Source organism: Mus pahari, chromosome 8, assembly GCF_900095145.1.
Source record: "Mus pahari chromosome 8, PAHARI_EIJ_v1.1, whole genome shotgun sequence".
Taxonomy (NCBI): Eukaryota; Metazoa; Chordata; class Mammalia; order Rodentia; family Muridae; genus Mus; species Mus pahari.
Genome location: NC_034597.1, coordinates 61,456,290 through 61,474,761, shown reverse-complemented (window position 1 = coordinate 61,474,761; position 18,472 = coordinate 61,456,290). Strand labels below are relative to the sequence as shown.

Sequence of the window (18,472 nt, the reverse complement as noted above, 5' to 3'; positions counted from 1 at the left end):
TGAGCCATCTCACCAGCCCAGGATATTAATTCTTAAGTAATCTTGGTCGCCTGGGCTGGGTTTTAGTTTTGAGGGGAGGGGGTTATTTTGTTGTTGGTTGGGTTGGTTTGGTTGATTGGGTTGGTTTTTAGCCTTGGCTATTCTAAAACTCAAACTGTAGACCAGGATGTCTTCCAACGAATGGAGATCCACCTGCTTCTGCCTCCCAAGCACTGGCATTAAAGGTGTATGTTACCACCACCCCACCCCACCCCAAAAACACACCCAAGCCAAGAGTGGTGCTGTTTTCTTCCGCTGCCCAGACATACACAAGTTGACACTTGGGGGTGGTGCTGGCCATTTTGTATTTCAGAGTAAGGACTTAGAAGAAAGATACGCTGTTTTAAAGTACCTGTAGTTTGTTTGAGAATTTATTTTCCTTTTAATGATGAGTGCAGGTGCCTGATGAGGTGAGAGGCATCGGCTCCCTCTAAAACTGAGATACAATGAATTACAGGTGATTGTGAGCTCCATGACACGGGTGCTGGCAACCAAACGTGGGTCCTCAAAGACAAAGTTTCTCTGTATAGCCTTGGCCGTCCTGGAACTTGATCTGACTTTGCCTTCAAGTGCTGGGATTAAAGGCTTGTCCCACTTAATCTTTCTTAATACAGAGTTATGGCAAATGACTCATACTTAGGATCCTAATACTCAGGAAGCTAAGGTAGAAGGATTGTTGCAGGGTAACCCAGACTACAAAGTGAGATCATGTCTCAAAACAACAGGAAAAGGCTAAGGATAAAGTGCTTGCGCTACAAGTGTGAGGATCTGAGTTTGTATTCCCAGCATCATGCAAAAGTTAAATGTGGCCATACAGATTCATAGTCCATATACAGAAAGAAGAAAGAGAGGCGGATTCTTAAGGTGTGCTGACCAACCAGTATAGGAGACACTGTCTCAATAAATAGTGGGGAAGCCAGGGATAGGGGCACCTGCCTTTAGTCACAGCACTTAATGGGTAAGGCAGGTGGGTCTCTTGAGTTTGAGGCCTGCCACGGCTACAGAGTGAGACCCGGTCTCAGAAAAAAGAGGTGGAGAGCAGTGTAAGAAGACCATAGCCATTGGTCTCCATAAACATAGGCAAGCACACATGTACACACACATGCACACACATACACATAGTTGTTTAGTATCCTAAAAGATTGACCTTTTTTTTTTTTAAGGTAGTAAAAGTTTTCACTACATCCAATTTTAGATTTGTTTTAGTTTTTAGGATACAAAGGAAAAAACAGCGGGTATGCTCATAAATTTCTCATGGTGCTTTCTTTTTTCTGTTTTGGTTTTTTTTGTTTGTTTGTTTTGTTTTTTTTTTTTAAGTTTTTTTGAGATAGGGTTTCTCTGTGTAGCCCTGGCTGTCCTGGAACTCACTCTGTAAACCAGGCTGGCCTCGAACTCGGAAATCCGCCTGCCTCTGCCTCCCAAGTGCTGGGATTAAAGGCGTGTGCCACCACCGCCTGGCTGAAACAGGCTTTCTTTATGTAGCCCTGGTTGTCCTGGAACTCTGTGTAGACCAGGCAGACCTTGAACAACAATTTTTAAAACTACCATGGTTATGGGGTGTGTAATATTCAGAGGGGACATAACTTCCCATGAAGCCAAGAGCTATTAATTTAATTTATAAAATAAGTATCTGAGAGCACCCAGTCTTTGTCAAACAACTTCTTAGCTGTTATGGACAGAGTCTCTCTGCCATCAATTGATATAGCATAATAAGAAAGACACTAAAATGAGTGAGTGCATATTGAGCAAGTGGATTGCTGTGAATTTCGGGTCAGGTTGGGCTTTTTTTTTTTTTTTTTTTTTTTTAAAGATTTACTTATTTATTTCATGTATGTGGGCATACTGTAGCTGTCTTCAGACACACCGGAAGACGGCATCAGATGTCCATTACAGATAGTTGTGAGCCACCATGTGGTTGCTGGGAATTGAACTCATGACCTCTGGAAGAGCAGTCAGTGTTCTTAACTGCTGAGTCATCTCTCTGTACCCAGGTTGGGCTTTAATGAGTACCAGGCCAGCCTGGGGTGCAGCATCAGACCCTATGCCTCCAAAAGTAAAACGTACAGAAAGAATTTTAGCAGTGATTAAATACTGTTTTGAAAGGAGTTAAAAAAGAGGCTTCCAGGAAAACCTTTCACAGAAAGGCTTGGATCTGAATGATAAAGATTCTGGTGAAACTCCAGGTAAAAATTGTAAGCAGGCAGTACTGTTTTAACATCCTATGATAGGCTCAACTTGCTGGGCCTTGAGGCAGAACATTGCCTCTATGGTTGGGTCCTGGTGAGCAAGCACAGCTCACAGAGGAAATCAAGTTTGTGGACAGAGGTGCCAGTGCTCAGAACCTTGGTACAGAAGTACCAAGTAGTATTGAAAAGCAGACATGTTTCCTCACTACAGTAGGAAGGTACTAAGCATTTTATGCAACTTTGTCCGTGATTTGGTTCCATCTCTTAAGGTTAGTGTAGCAACCTGCCATGTAAAAAGTAGATGGCACTGAAGATGGCGAGAGTGGAACAGAACAAGCATAGGGGAAGTGAGTGGCTTTAGGGCTTATTTTAGAAATTCGTCTTGGCTGTCAGCAGCACGGGGTCTCGAGGGACTCTGGATCATGAAGGCCTTAATGATCCACATGACATTTGCTCCAAGATTATGTAGCTAAAACGCATGTTCTGGCTTTAAGAACAGTCACGAACCAAAACTAAGATTGTTAACATTTATCCTTCCCTGTGTGGTATTTGAGTGTTAGAGCATTTCAGATCTCTTTGTATTCTTAGAAAGTGGTAACAATAAGCCGAGCAGTCAGTGGTGGGGATAACATTAATCTCAGCATCAGGAGGCAGAGGCCAGCATGGTCTACAGAGTGAGTTCCAGGACAGCCAGGAGTACACAGAGAAACCCTGTCTCAAAAACCAATGGTTTTACCAGGCATAGTGGCACATTGCTTTTAATAGCTACTAAGGACGTAGAGACAGGCAAATTGTGAGTTCGAGACCAGCCTGGTCTACTGAGTGAGTTCCAGGAGGGTACATGCTGAGATCCATGTCTCAAAAAGAAAGTAAGTGGTAATTGTGCTTACTCCTCCTTCTTGTGCCACCAAGCCTGTGAGTATATGCAAATGAAGACTTGTGAGGTAGTACCAATAAATGACTGGTAGAAGCTATACCATAAATAAAACTGAGAATTTTAAAACCTTAGTTTTATCTACTGTCCTGTTGTTTTGCTTGGTTTGATTTGGTTGTATTTTAATGGTTTCATTGTTGAAGAGCAGAACTTGAACCTAAATTGTTGGGCTTCAAAGAAATCCTGTCTTCAGAGTGAGTTCTAGGATAGCCAGGGCTACACCCAGAAACCCTGTTTGGGAAAAATATAAATAAATGAATGAGAGAGAAGGGGAGAGGTGGAAGGAGAGAAGAGCAACATCGTTGAATTGGAAGTGTGGTTCTTTCCTTGGTGGAGTGAGCGGTTTGCAGCGGTAGTGCTGGGCCACCCGAGGAGTACCAGAGAGAACCTAGAGGATCCTCATCTCCTAAGAAATACCTTTGACTTTTTGTCTTTCTGTATTTTCTGCTCAGATCTCAGCGACTCCAATTTGATGTTTCATCTCCCAATGGTATCTTACTTTTCCGAGAAACCAGCAAGATGATAACAATGTATGGTAGGTGCTTTAGAGAGATATACCCTGGAAGTGAGTCCAACAGTGTGTAGTATCGAGTTAGATTAACAATAGCTAGGACAGCGTTTCAATGGGGGTCCTATGTTCCTTATTCCTAAGTCTTAGACTGCCAGATGTCACCAAAGACCTGCTGAAGTGTATATTGTATATGCCTTTGGAATAGGAGTGTTAGAATGACTTTAAAACTGTGAATACCAGGTGTGCCATCAAATGCCTTTAATTTCAACACTTGGAATTCACAGAGGCGGGCAGACCTCTGAGTTCAAGGCCATCCAGAACTACGTAGTAAGACCCTATTTCGAAAAAAGGAAAAAAAAAAGTACTATGAACATGGTTGTAGACATAGTTCCTGTATGTTTCTGCAGGCAATCGTATCCTGACACTAGGAGAGGTGCCAAAGGATCAGGTCTATGCTTTGAAGCTCAAGGGTATCTCCATCTGCTTCTCCATGCTGAAGGCTGCCCTCAGTGGGAGTTATGTCAACTTTGGGGTCTTCCGTCTCTATGGAGATGATGCCTTGGAAAATGCCCTACAGACCTTCATCAAACTGCTCCTCTCTATTCCTCATAGTGACCTCCTGGTAAGCCCTAAGCCTCGTTGGCAACTTCACGCTCAGGTTGTGTTCATTCTTTTCCTCTGCCTGTGACTGTGATTTAATGTTTTTCCTAAGGAACTACAACCTCACGCCTTTAATCCCAACACTTAGGAGGAAGAGGAAGGCAGATCTCTGAGTTCAAGAACAGCCTGGTCTACAGCAAGGTCCAGGCCAGCCAGGGCTATAGAGAGAGATCATGTCTCAAAGAAACTACAACCTCATTTCTTTCTACTATAACTAAGTCTTTTTTTTTTTTTTTTCCTCAACTGAAAGAACTACTTTGCTAAACTATTTTGATCTCCCTCCCTGCTAAAGTACCAAATGGTTCAACTGATTCTCTTTTTCTCCTCTGCTCAGGATTACCCCAAGCTCAGCCAGTCTTACTACTCACTACTGGAAGTCCTGACCCAGGACCATATGAACTTTATTGCAAGCCTGGAACCTCATGTCATCATGTACATCCTCTCTTCTATTTCTGAAGGACTTACTGCACTTGGTAAGCACCCAGGCTGTCTGGTTTGTGCCATAATTAGACCTTACATAGTATAGCGGGCTGAGTGCAGAGGGTACGTAAGCTCCAGGTCATGAGAAGATGGGATCCTGGAAAGCCTCACATCAAAGTGTACATGTAAAGCCTGGATAGGAAGTCCATGGGGTTACAGGACCAGTAAGCACTAGCATTTATAAGCAAGAGGAAACCAGGAGATCTAGCTGGCTTGTGTAGAAGGGTTATAGAGGAATAAAATCAAGCTGAAATAAGCAGGCATAATGCAAATCGGGCAAAATCCCCTTAGCCACATTAGGAGGTTGATACTCTCCTGAGCATAGTAGAAGCTATGGAAGTATATACCTTCCTAGACCTCATTATCTTGTCAACCACTTCAATATTTTGGCTGAATAGTCCTGATAAAAAGAACTTCTGAATTATCCACACCTCACTGCCACTTCCATGATATATCCATACTTCTTTCTAGGACAAAACCATATCAAGGACAGTCTAGCCCCAAGGGAAATGATTTATGTGTTCAACTATTCTTCACTTAGCCTAGGAGCCTTCCCTAGTCAGCATGTACTACTGTGTGTCCCTTGGTGAAAAGCACACATAGCCGTGTTGTTCTTAGGCTGATAAAATTGTCTTTGACAGTGTCCTCCACCAGTGTGACTCAGGGTCCTACGTCAGGTTCTGTGTTTCTAGCAGTGTGCTTTTACATGAGTCTCATGGTTTCTCCAAGCTGGTGTATCTGTTGCCAGAGGCCACACTTACCTCCTAGAATTCTCAAGAGCATCTATTAGAGACAAAACTGGAAAGGATTTAGCAAAATATGTGGCATAAATAAAGCACTTGTTGAATGGGAACTTTTTTTAATGAAACAAAATACATTAAGCCAATAATTTAATATGTATATTATATATTAAACTCCATTTTAAAATCGGGCCTTATTTTTCCTCAGTAGTGATCTTGGCTGAGGTCCCAGGCTAACTGAGTACCTTTGTGGGGTTGCAGCCATTATTAATCTAATCGCCCAATCAGCAGCAGCTCAGCACTCCTGCTCTTCTATGTCTTTTCCAGACACCATGGTATGCACAGGCTGCTGTTCCTGCCTAGACCATATTGTGACGTATCTCTTCAAACAACTGTCACGGAGCACCAAGAAAAGGACAACACCCCTGAACCGGGAGAGTGACTGCTTTCTGCATATCATGCAGCAGCATCCAGCTATGATCCAGCAGGTAAGGCATCTGAGGGCTATGGATGGTGATGTCTCCCACCGTGGTTGAACAACTCCGAGAGAGGAAAGGCCAAAATGACTCACATCTCACTATGCATATGTCCTTAAAAAGGCAGTGGATTTTTAATTTTCTAGGTCTGAAAAACATCTGAAATGAAGTGAGTGTCACAACCCCACACCTTCATTCTATCTCAGGAGCACTCTTCCTTCCATGACAACTCTCTCACTGCTGGGAAATGGAGTAGGAGTTAACCATATCTAGCTTTCTTAGGGCTGGCTTGTGCTCCTTTTTTGCAAAATAGGAACAAGAGTACAGCACAGAGCTGGGGATGTGGCAATCCTTGCTGGATGCACAAAGGCCCTGGGTTCAGTCCTCAGCACTGACAAAGAAATAAACAGGGAAAGACCACCTGTAAATAAAATTTTACCATAAAAATTTTCCTTACACTTGGGAGGCAGAGGCAGGCTGATTTCTGAGTTAGAGGCCAGCCCGGTCTACAAAGTGAGTTCCAGGACAGCCAGGGCTACACAGAGAAACCCTGTCTCAAAAAAAAAAAAATTCCTTAAAACAAAAGACCAAAATGAAGCTTCACCATTTTTCTGGTTACCTTAACACAGAAAGGGCCTGTTTGGAGCCAAAGCAGATCACTGCCTTCTTGCTTGTAGATGCTGTCCACGGTGCTGAACATCATTATCTTTGAAGATTGTAGGAATCAGTGGTCTATGTCTCGACCCCTGCTTGGCTTAATACTACTTAATGAAAAGGTAAGCAAGGACCAGCAAGAAGCTTTGGAGCTCAGGTACTTAATGCCAACCCTCACAGCTGAGTTTAAGCTTTTTTTTTTTTTTTTTTAATTAACATATTTTATTTTTAATGTCTGGGTGTTTTGTCTGCGTGTGTGTATGTGCGCCACATGTGTACCTGGTACTCTTGGAAGCCAGAAGAAGGCTTATTCCCCTGGAACCAGAATTACAGGTGGTTGTGAGCTGCCATATGGGTGCTGGGAACTAAATGGAGGTCCTCAAGAAGAACAGCCAGTGCTCTTAAATGCTGAACCATCTCTCCTCTACAACTCCTCAAGAGAGTGTGTGTACCTGTGGATAGGAGCAGCCTGGTCTATCTAGCTAGTTCCAGGACAGCCAGGTAGTGAGACTCTTGCTCAGAAAGAAAAGAGGTCTGAATAGATGGCTCAGTGATTAAATCTGTTAGCTATTCTTCCAGAGAGACCAAAGTTTAAATCCCAACTCCCACATCAGACAGCACTCAACCATCTATAACTCCCATTTCCAAGAAATCTAACACTTCTTTGTCATTTGAGAGCACTTAGACACAAACACATAAAGAAAAATAATAAGGAAAGCTTATTAAAACAAAAAGGAAAGGTAAGCGAGCCAGAGGCTTTGATTTCCAGGCTCTGTGAAACTCCTACCACCACTTGGCAAGCAGGTAGGGGGAAGGCATTGACTAAATATATGCTGTTCCTACTTCCTGTGGGAGTACACTGTCTATACACAGATTTAGTGGCCCATGCATATAATCCCAGGATTTGGGAGGTGAAGGCAAGAAAATCAAAAGATTAAAATCGTCCACAGCTACATAGTGAGTTTGAGGCCAGTGAGCTACACAAGAGAGACCCTGTGGAAAACAATAACAGCAAAAAGTCCACAACACAACCAGTTAATGGAAAAGATAGAAGAGCACTTTTCTTTAAGTAGTGAGATAAACCCTTTAAAAGGGAACAGTGTTCCTAGACTCCAAAGCACCTAAGACCCAAGCTCTAGGTCTAGCTCTCTCTCAAGCCTTGAGACGCCCCTGACAGGGCATCTGATGCAGGTCTAGAGGCAGGTGCTTACAGATCCAGCACTTGGGAAGTGCAGGAAGGAAGATGGATCCACAAGTTCAGAATCAGGAGTTCCAAGACATCCTGAGCCATTTGAGACACCCTGCCTAAAAAAAAAAATAGTGTGGTGACCATGCCACGGTCAGCAGGGAAAGGGAGGCGCAGTAATCTTGAACAAGCCACCTAAAAATTACAAGTTTCTGTTTTTATTTTTTTCTTTCTTTTTTTTTATTATTATTTTATTTACATTTCAAATGCTATCCCAAATGTCCCCTATACCCTCCCCCTCCCCACTCCCCTACCCACCCACTCCCACTTCTTGGCCCTGGCCTTCCTCTGTGCTGGGTCATATAAAGTTTGCAAGACCAAGGGGCCCCTCCTCCCAATGATGGCCAACTAGGCCATCTTCTGCTACATATGCAGCTAGAGACTCGAGCTCAGGGGGTACTGGTTAGTTCATATTGTTGCACCTACAGGGTTGCAGCCCCCTACAACACCTTGGGTACTTTCTCTAGCTCCTCCATTGGGGGCCCTGTGTTTCATCCTATAGATGACTGTGAGCATCCACTTCTGTGTTTGCCAGGCACTGGCATAGCCTCACAAGAGGCCAAGTTTCTGTTTTTAAATAATATGAAAACATCATCCTTTAAGTGCTTGGATTTTTAAAATATAAATTGAATTGTGGTAGATACTGCCTTCTTTGGGGAACATTCATCTGCCTTCTTTCACTTTCTGTCTTGTTCCTTGGCCCACAGTATTTTTCTGACCTAAGAAACAGCATTGTCAATAGCCAGCCACCAGAGAAACAGCAGGCCATGCATCTGTGTTTTGAAAATTTGATGGAAGGCATTGAGCGGAATCTTCTGACGAAAAACAGAGACAGGTAAGTGTCTGGGTCTTGCCAAGAAGTGCTATTATTTTTGTAAGCCATTGAAGCAAGCACAAGTACCATATGCATCTCTATTCAGCAGATGGGAGGTGCGTAAAGCAGTGCTGTCTAGTAGAGAGGCAAGCTACGTGTGTAATTTAGATTTCCCCATGACAAGCTTTAGTGGTAACCCAAAACATCCACAGTTACTGTGGTGTATGATGTCTTAAAATTGGGAATGTAAACTCTCTTTATTATTGAGAATGTAAGGCAAATCTTTAGAAGCATTTCTCTATGACACCTAACGGTGTACCTAAACTGAGATGTTAAGTGTTTGTCAGAAACACCTAATCTGAATTATATTTCATAAATTTAGAGTTGATACAGGATTCTGTACCCTGGTTGTACCAGACATCAAAAATTAACTATCTGGTTTATCTTAATTGTATAATTTTAGTGAAAGTGTTTTAAAATAAAAGTGATTTGAGTCTGAATGGAGAACTGAATTCAAATATTATTTGATTCAGCTCTCACTGGCCATAGGCAAGTGCTCCCTAGCCGTTTATAGTTAGCAGCTTCCATATTGGACAACACAGCTCTATGTCCTTAGTCTTTCAGCTCTGAGGACTGTAACAACCTCATGTCATTTCTGCCTTTACTTCCTAAGGTTAATTCCCATCTCGTCAAGCAGTTAATATGTCTGTGTTGCTGCCACAAGCCCAAGGTGGCCCTCCCAGATTCAAGTTTGACCATCTCTGGTCTGCTGTGATGTTTCCAGGAAAAAGTAGAGGTGTAAATAAGGCCACCTTTCCCCAATAGTGCTGAGACTACAGTTAGCCGATGAGGCACGATTTGCTGTATACTGCTTCTCAATAGCCATTTCTCTGCTTAGAAAAAGACCTTTCCTTTCTACCTCCTCCCCCAAACCACATGCATCCTTTCTGCAGGTTCACCCAGAACCTGTCAGCATTCCGTCGAGAGGTCAACGACTCAATGAAGAATTCCACTTATGGAGTGAATAGCAATGACATGATGAGCTGACAACTCTCGGACTCTACCTTGCAGAGCAGCGTCCCTTTGGTCTGGTCCAGAGGGTGAACAGTTGCAAGGGAGAGAGCCTGGCTGATCCCGGCTCCTTCCTCCAGGGGTATGGGGGAAATGGCAAAAGTCAACCAGCTATTTCCCTGGAAAGTACGGGGAAGTACGGGGTGTGCGTGCACTCAATGAGGGGCAGGGCGCTGCTGGTTCCTGGGGGACTGGGGTGGGAAGGGGTGGTGGGAGGAGACAGACGCACAGGCATCTGAGCCTCCAGCCGCTCCTGGGGTCACCGTGCAGGGAGAGCCCGGCGCCCTGCCGCAGCCTGCCTTGTATAAACATGTACATTTTTTCATAACGTTTTCAACAAGGTTTATATTGACTCAAGTTTAAAAACAAAAGTGTGACTGAAAACTTTTTACAGAGTCTAGTGCACCGATGCTGACGTGAGGGGTGATGTATGGCGAGTGAAGGAAGTGTGCATTGTGGTGGCCTGAAGCTTTATTGGACAAGGGTGTGTGAAAGTGCAGAGATATATTTAGTGACACAGTGTAGAGAGGCAAAACAGGAAAAAGCTCCAAATGTATATTTTTTCTTACTGCCCTTTCCCTCCCCACCCCCACTGATGAGTTCGTTCCTGATGCTGTATTAACCCTTGTTATTAGGAACTCTGAGCCATGCGGAGCACCACCCTCCCCATCCATGGATGCTGCCCTGGGCCCCCCAGCCTCCTGCAGTGACAGATAACTCCAGCTAAAAGTCTCTGGTGTTCTTATCTCCATCCTTTCTCCCATTTTACTTACCCTCATCCTCAGAAAGATGCCTCTTGCTGTTAAAAGTTGGATTTATGTTTTAGGATTCTTGGTCTCTGTAGGGAGACGACAGAGAATTGAGCCATTTGCTCTCTTGTTGAGCAATTTGCATGAGTCCACCAGAGGCCTAATATGTGTGGCCATGACTTTTGTCTTCCCCAGCCCTTGAGGCAGTGTGTATGGATGTGTGTGTGGATATTTATGTATGTACCCTGCACTCATGAATGTATGAACTGGAGGAAGTTACTACAGGGGAGGGTTCCTAATAACAAGGTCCACCTAGCATGAAGTATTTAACATTCTCCCTTGAAAAGTATACATTTTTATAAAATAAAAACCATAATAAATGTTTTGAATATTAAAAAAGAAAAGTGAACCTACAGAGGAACATTGGATGGAGAAAGCTCTTTGCCTTGTACTTTCCCTCAACTGCTGCTAGTTGTACACATCTCTAGTTCAGCTCTTACCCATGGGACATTACCAATTAGGTTTTATTTTTATTTTCCTCAACCCTCACAAACAAGCTTATTAATTTTCCTTCTCCTCTGGCGACTGTGTGGTGAATCTTTTCTTGCGTGATCAGGTTGCGGATAGACTTGTAAGGGTGTTTGCTGCATACAGTGTAAGCATTGTGACCGCCAATAAACTTCGATGGTTTCTACTGACCTGGTTTCAGCAGTCACGTGTAGTGTGTTCAGGGATGTGTCTTACTATAAACACATGGAGATATTTAGACAAACGTGCTTTTTTTTTTTTTTTTTTTTTTTTTAAGCCAGTAGATGCAAAAGTCCCTGTATCTTGTAAAACTAACTCAGACTATGTCCGACTCAACTTTATGACTGGTTCAGCTGACTTATAGCATAATGCTCTCCAGGGTTGTCAAAATGAAGACAATCTATCTACCTCTTTCCAGGTAATAAAGTGACGACCTATATATAAGCAGTAGCTGAAGAAAGGCCCATTGTGTTAGTCCTTACACCTGCCTCTCTGATCTAGGCTGAGCTTCATTTATTAGGCCTTGACAAGGTCAGTGGCAAATTTTTTCCCCTGGAATACTATAGAATGCATAGGCCAAATGAAGCAAATAAGACTAGTTTCTGTGATTCAGTCCCTGTAGTGCACAGTGCTTTCATTATGAGATCCCATGACTAAGACCATTAAAAAGCAGGAACAATATAGGGCAGTTGTGGTTATCTTACCTGCAAGGGCTCAAGAGCCGATCCTGAATACCTTCTTAGGAGTCCTAGAAAAACCATCCTGGCACATGCTCAGGAGAACCTGGGATATTAATTCTGAAGTAAATAAGACAAAGGGACTAGGAACCTTTCTCACAAATACTAGAGAAACCTTGAAGTAACAGTTGGTCAGCAAAATCCCAGTGTCCTTCCTTCTCTCCTACAAAGTCATTCCGGGGCAAGAAGAAACTCACTAGGGCTGATGGTATCTGGTCAGTCAACAGAGGGTTTACGCTTCAGGTCTTCCATGGCCCCAAGCTTTGTAAAACTCAGCTGACAGAGTTTTGCCCTGGCATAGTACTGCATGCCTTTAGCCCCAGCAACTGGGAAGCAGAGGTAAGCAAACTGAAGTTTGAGGTCAGGTAGAACTACAGAGAGACCATGTCTTCCCCAAAAAAATGGAGAGGGGGAGAGAGAAAAAGGAAGGTTTTTAGGATTTGGGAAATGAAAACAGGATTAGTTCAATATATACCTTGGCTACACAACAAAGCCATTCTGGACTACATGGGACCCCACCCCCAAACACACATTGCTAATTTCATAAAATTTAACCTAATATGAAATTCAGTTATTTTTACTTTTTGTTATTAATTTTTTTTACAGTCCAGTCATTATCTCCCTCCCTTTCTGCCCTCCCACAGTTCCTCATCCCATTCCTCCCCCAACCCCTCTGAAAGGATGTTTCCACACACCCCTATACCCCACCAGGCCTCCCCATCCCCTGGGGCCTCGAGTATTAAGTGCATCTTCTCTCATTGAGACCAGACCAGGCAGTCCTCTCCTGTATATGTGTCGGGGGGCTTGGACCAGCTAGTGTATGCTGCCTGGTTACTGGTTCGGTGTCAGAAAGATCTCGGGGGAGGGGGAAAGGAGGTCCAGGTTTGTTGAGACTGCTGGTCCTCTCGTGGGGTCTTCAGACCATTGGTCAGGTGTAAGTATCTACTTCTGTCTCAGTCAGCTGCTGGTAAAGCATCTCAGAGGGCAGCCATGCCATAGACTCCTGTTATGCATGTCCTTTTGGGTCTGAGATACCTTACGCTTGATGATATTTTCTAGTTCCATCCATTTGCCTGCAAAACTCATGATGTCTTCGTCCTTGATAGCTGAATAGCATTCCGTTGTGTAAATGAACAACGTTATCTGTATTCATTCTTCCATTGTTGGACATCTGGATTGTTCCCAGCTTCTGGCTATCACAAATAAGGCCACCATGATGGAGTGCATGCCCCTGTGGCATGGTGGGGCATCATTTGGGTATATGCCCAAGAGTGGTATAGCTGGGTCTTCAGGTAGATCTATTTCCATTTTTCTGAGGAACCTCCAGATTGATTTCCAGAGTGGTTCTACCAGTTTGCAATCCCACCAGCAATGGAGGAGTGTTCCTCTTTCTCTTCATTCTTGCCAACATGTGATGTCACCTGAATTTTTGACCTTTGCCAATCTGGTCAGTATAAGGTGGTGCCTCAGGGTCATTTTGATTTGCATTTCCCTGATCAATAAGGACTCTGAACATTTCTTTAAATGCTTCTCAGCCACTTGAGATTCCTGTTATGAATTCTCTGTTTAGTTCTATACCCCATTTTTTGATTAGGTTGTTTGGGTTTTTTGGAGGTTAGCTTCTTGAGTTCTTTATATATTTTGGATATTAGCCCTCTATCAGATGTGGGGTTAGGGATGATTTTTTTTTCCCCTATCTGTAGGTTTCTGGAAATCTTACACCTTCCTCTTTTCTCGGATGTCATGGAAAGGTGTATATTGTGGTTATCTATGCTGTTCCTGGACACTCATGTGTCTCATCTACACAGTGATTCCTGGAATAAGCTACACTGAACCCTAAATTCCCTTACTAATGTTTATTAAATTTTATTGTGTACTATGTATTTATTAGATTAACCCAAATAAAGGTAATATTTTCCTACTACAGTGCAAGCCAAAAATGGGATTTTACTCAGAGTTGAAATGTTAGATTGTTATATTCTGTTTTTGTTTTTATTTTGCTGGTTTTTCAAGATAAGGCTTCTCTATGTGACAGCTCTGACTGTCCAGGAACTATATAGACCAGGCTGGCCTCAAACTCAAGAGATATGCCTGCCTCTGCCTCCCAAGTGCTGGGACTAAAGGTGTGCACCACCAACCACCTCCTGGCTAAGTTCTGTTTTTTGATATGTGTTCTTATGTAGGCCAGGTTAAATTCAAACTTATGTAACCAAGGTTAGCCTTGAATTTTGGCTCTCCTCCCCTCCTAATTACTGGAGTCATAGACATGTGCCACCATGCCTAGCTAGGCTTTGAAATTTTAAGAAGTAATGACTTGAGGCAGGTACCTCAATTTTCTAATGGAAAGTGACAGTCTACCAGGATGTATTATCTTTCTCCAGAGCATAGACTTACTCTAATTACTCTCTCCTGGAGAGTAACGCTCCAGTAGCCTGTAATGAATTTCTTCTAAGCACACAGGCCATTTCCAGAATAGCCATGGTCCTAGAACATGGATTAACCTAAATAGCAAAAACAGCACCCAGCCAGTTCTGTCCAAACCAGAACTGACAAGATCGACATACCTACATGGTAACTATTAATGTGTCAAACAGCAAAGCAGAAATGGAGAGGAAGAACAGTTGCCACACTTAGGAAAACAAATTAGAAGGAACTAAAAATGTGTATCCCCAACTACAATGAACCATCTATTAGCTTGGTGCGGGATGGGGGTGGGGGGTCTTCCTTTCAGCTATCTTCTAAGTTGATGACACTTCAGTGTTTTCCAAACTCTAAATGCTGGCTGGTCAGCCACTTTAATATACCTGAGAAATGATTTCCATTAAAGGAAGCTGCTACAGGACAATGGGGCTGAGACCATCAGAATGAAGGGTTGAATCAAGTTTGAAAATGACTTTCCTTAGCAGTTCATGGTTCTCTGTGCCCTTGTCATCTGTTCATTCATGACACTTGGCATCTGTGGGCTGGGCCTTTTTGATAGTCAGCTGCAGAAAAGGAACCCACGGAATGAAAACACTTGGTTCAACTCTTGTGCGCAGAACCCATTAATAGTAAACACTGAACGGGGCAGATTGTAGCCCAGTGGCAGAGTGCTTGCTCAGCATGTACACGCCCTGATTTTAATCCTCAGCAATCCCATTCATTCCCCAGGATCAGTGAACAAACAGTATAATAAAAGCGGTATACACTGCATTTTATACTTTGTGTATGTGTGTTGTTTTTGGAGTCAGGACTTCTCTTTGTAGCATTGGCTGTCCTGGAACTCACTCTGTAGATTAGGCTGGCCTCAAACTCAGAGATTCTCCTGCCTCCACCTCCCAAAGTGTAGGAATTAAAGGCATGCACAACCACCGCTTGGTGCATTTATACTTTTAATTGAAGACTTCATAAAAGCACAGAAACAGTAGCCAAACCCACCTCATCACAGGGTTGCAAAGGAGTGCAACCTGAGCAGAAGGGATCACCTAACTCCTAAACCACAAAGTATGCCAGTCACAAGCATCTGAATCAAGGTCTGGAGAACACGCCACAGTATAAAAACGGCAAAAGCTGGACACAGTGGCTCAGACCTGTGATAACAGCACTTAGAAGACTGGTGGAAAAACACAAGTGAACTGAAATCCAGTCTTGGGACAAAAGGAAGGAAGATGATGGTAGAGCCATACCAAGAGCACTTGCTGCTCTTGGAAAAGGTCCGTGTAAGCTCCTAGCACCTACATCAGGCAGCTCACAACTGCCTGTGACTATATAGTTCCATGGGATCCAACAACCTCTCTGGCCCTGCATTCAAGTACACATATATATATATATAATTTTTGTAGAGAAATTTTTTGAATGAATGGTGGGCATGATCTTATGAAAAAGCTCAGAGGAGTTGAACATGGTGCACACCTGTAATCCCAGAAGGAAAGAAGCAAAAAAATCAAACCAAGGCTGGATAATATGACTGCCACCTCCCTCTACAACCCCTGCCCCTAGACGCTCAGAAGAGCCACTTACACAATCGAATATGTATTCTCCACTCCAAGTAAAAAAGGAGAATATAGCCCAAAGTCAGAAAATGGAGGTCTCTAGGCTCTCAAGAGTAGGTGGTATTAAAACATCCGAGTGTGGAAATGAAAACAATTTTAAGATTACAGCTGGCCATTTCTGCATCTGATTAGCCACCTCTTAAATCCAGTCTGGGGCACGTGTCACAAAGAATATCGCGTTACAAACTTTATTGGCAAGCTATAAACACCACAAGCAGAGCCCTCCCACTCAGACAGTTGCAACTGCGGTCTCGCGCGGCCACACCCTTCCACGTCCCTTTACATCTGTAAAACCCGCTTTTGTCTGTATAAAGTGTACTCGGTGCTTATCTGCAAACCCAAATCTTCCCATCCCTACTGTCCCCGTGTTTAGTTTTAAGACCTGCTCGTTTATTTGAGGTAATCGTAATCTTGTCCCTTATCTGTCCCAGCAACCAAATCTGCTCCTTCCAAGTCAGCACCAAAGGATCAGGTCACGTCCGGATGGATGACAAGGATGTGATTTATGACCGCAGATGCGTTTGCAGAAGACAAGCAGAGGGTGGAAAGAGGTACTGGAGTGAGTGATGTTTCCTGCAGAGATCCCAGCCGAACCCGCCGCAGCTGACACCAAGCGCAGCGGCTGAAATCAAAGCCTGCGTCTGCGCGGCCCCGGAAGTGATCCTGCGCGGCCCTTGCGTCGGAAGGAGACGCCGCACCTAGGTTGCATCTGGGCTGCGCGGAATCCCCCAGACCGGATCCCGCCCTTGTTCCACGCACGCGCAGTAAGGACTTATGGGCCTGGTTGTTTCCGGCTGTAACCGAGGGGTCTAACCTACTCTGGATATATCTCCCCTGGGCTCTGCTCTTGCGGAAATCTGAGTTTATTTGCATCAGGTCTTCACACCGAAATTCACAGCGGCTGTCCCTGTTGAAGTGCTGAACCCGTGGAGGAAGTCTCAGACGCAAAGGGGAGCTCTGCAGTGGACAGCTCCCAGGGAAGCCCTCATCAGACCAAGGAATCATGACAAAATGGCGCGAAACACCGTGTGAGGAAGAGCAGAAATAATATGACTGGAGAGCGATGCAGCCCTCTTTGTGTCAGTAAAGAACGGGCCTTCAAGAGGTTGGGCTTTGATCCTAAAATCCGGTTTCTAACCCTCCAAAGGCTCCTTAGCAAAGTAGCCTGGCGAGCAGTCCTTTCTTTTTTTTTTTTTTTTTNTTTTCAAGTTCACAGGAATCAACGACTAAGTAGTCACCACCAGGAGCTGTGAACTGGTACAGCTTGGTAGGGTAACTGGAAATTTTTTTTTCTTTTTTTATTATTATTATTATTATTTTCTTTATTTACATTTCAAATGCTGAGCAGTCCTTTCTTATCCGAGCATAACTGATGGGACTGTGAGAAAGGAAGTTGTGGAATGCTGAGAGGTGGACTCAAAACAACTTTGTGATGAACTGAATTCAAATGATTTCCCTGTGATTCCCTAGTTCCAGAGTGGAGTGACACCTGACTGGGAAAGAGAAAGCTTTGGGTAAGACTAGGGTGTGGGTTGTGAAGAAGACAGCTCACTGGCTGAACCTGAGAGAAGGTCCTATCCTTGGAGATATCAAAAACATTTCTGCAAAATGAATACTAATCACACAGAAACTCAGAAGAGGAAATCATCATCTTACTAAGCCTGAAATAAAAAGCCAGAGACATAAAGGAATAAAATAACATTTAGTGAGCTGGAGAGGTAATTTGCAGTTGAAAGCTCTGGCTGCTCTTGTAGCCATCCTCTGCTTCCCAACCTCATCGCCCACGTGTTGGCTCACAATGGTCTGTCACTCTAGTTCCAGGGAATTCAACACCCTTTTCTGGCCTCCTAGAGCCAGAGGCACGCACACATTAGGCACAGACTTACAAAACACCCATATACGTGAAATATTTTTTTCAACTTAAGGCTTCTAAACTATTCTCTCTTATGAATATAGATGCAGAGTGTATGTCGGAATCAGTATATAAAAAGGAATGGTACATCATGATTAAGTGGCTGAGTCTAGAATGAAATGTTGATTTAATTTTCTAAAGAATATAGCTATAGTGATGGTTCAGCAGTTAAGAACACTTGCTGCTCTTCCAGAGAGCACTGGGTCCAATGCCCAGCACCTACATGGTTGCTCACAACTGTCTGTAACTCCAGTTCCACAGGATCTAACTATCTCTTCTGGCCTTGGTGGGCACTAGGCACTTAAGTGCTCAGACATGCCATGCAGAAAAAACACTTATACACATAATTTTCTCCTTTTTTAAAAGATGTACTTATTGTATTATATGTTACTACACTGTAGCTGTCTTCAGACACTCCAGAAGAGGAAGTCAGATCTCATTACGGTTGGCTGTGAGCCACCATGTGGTTGCTGGGATCTGAACTCAGGACCTTTGGAAGAGCAGTAGGTGTTCTTAACCACTGAGCCATCTCTCTGGCCCTACACATCATTTTCTTAAATACCATTCTATAAAAAGCATAACTGTAATACCACATGAACTAAGGAAAAATTAGAGATTATCTCAGTAGATATAGAAAAAAATATATAATGAAAATTTAAACTCATTAAACTTCAAACCCAAAAAAAAAAAAAATGATATTATGC

At 43.4% G+C, this 18,472-nt stretch overlaps 1 protein-coding gene across 2 annotated transcripts in view; it reads left to right on the top strand.

Annotated features, from left to right (window-relative positions):
- Positions 1 to 11,258, top strand: part of Xpo7 (exportin 7) — an 86,511-nt gene extending 75,253 nt beyond the window's left edge. For both annotated transcript variants that reach the window (XM_021202841.2, XM_029541430.1), the window contains exons 22-28: positions 3,612 to 3,694; positions 4,078 to 4,292; positions 4,665 to 4,803; positions 5,878 to 6,038; positions 6,704 to 6,802; positions 8,634 to 8,761; positions 9,694 to 11,258. In XM_021202841.2, the coding sequence (XP_021058500.1) occupies positions 3,612 to 3,694; positions 4,078 to 4,292; positions 4,665 to 4,803; positions 5,878 to 6,038; positions 6,704 to 6,802; positions 8,634 to 8,761; positions 9,694 to 9,787 (919 nt within the window). In that variant the 3' untranslated portion in view covers positions 9,788 to 11,258. The remainder of the gene's footprint in view (positions 1 to 3,611; positions 3,695 to 4,077; positions 4,293 to 4,664; positions 4,804 to 5,877; positions 6,039 to 6,703; positions 6,803 to 8,633; positions 8,762 to 9,693) is intronic.
- The last annotated feature ends 7,214 nt before the right edge of the window (positions 11,259 to 18,472 follow it).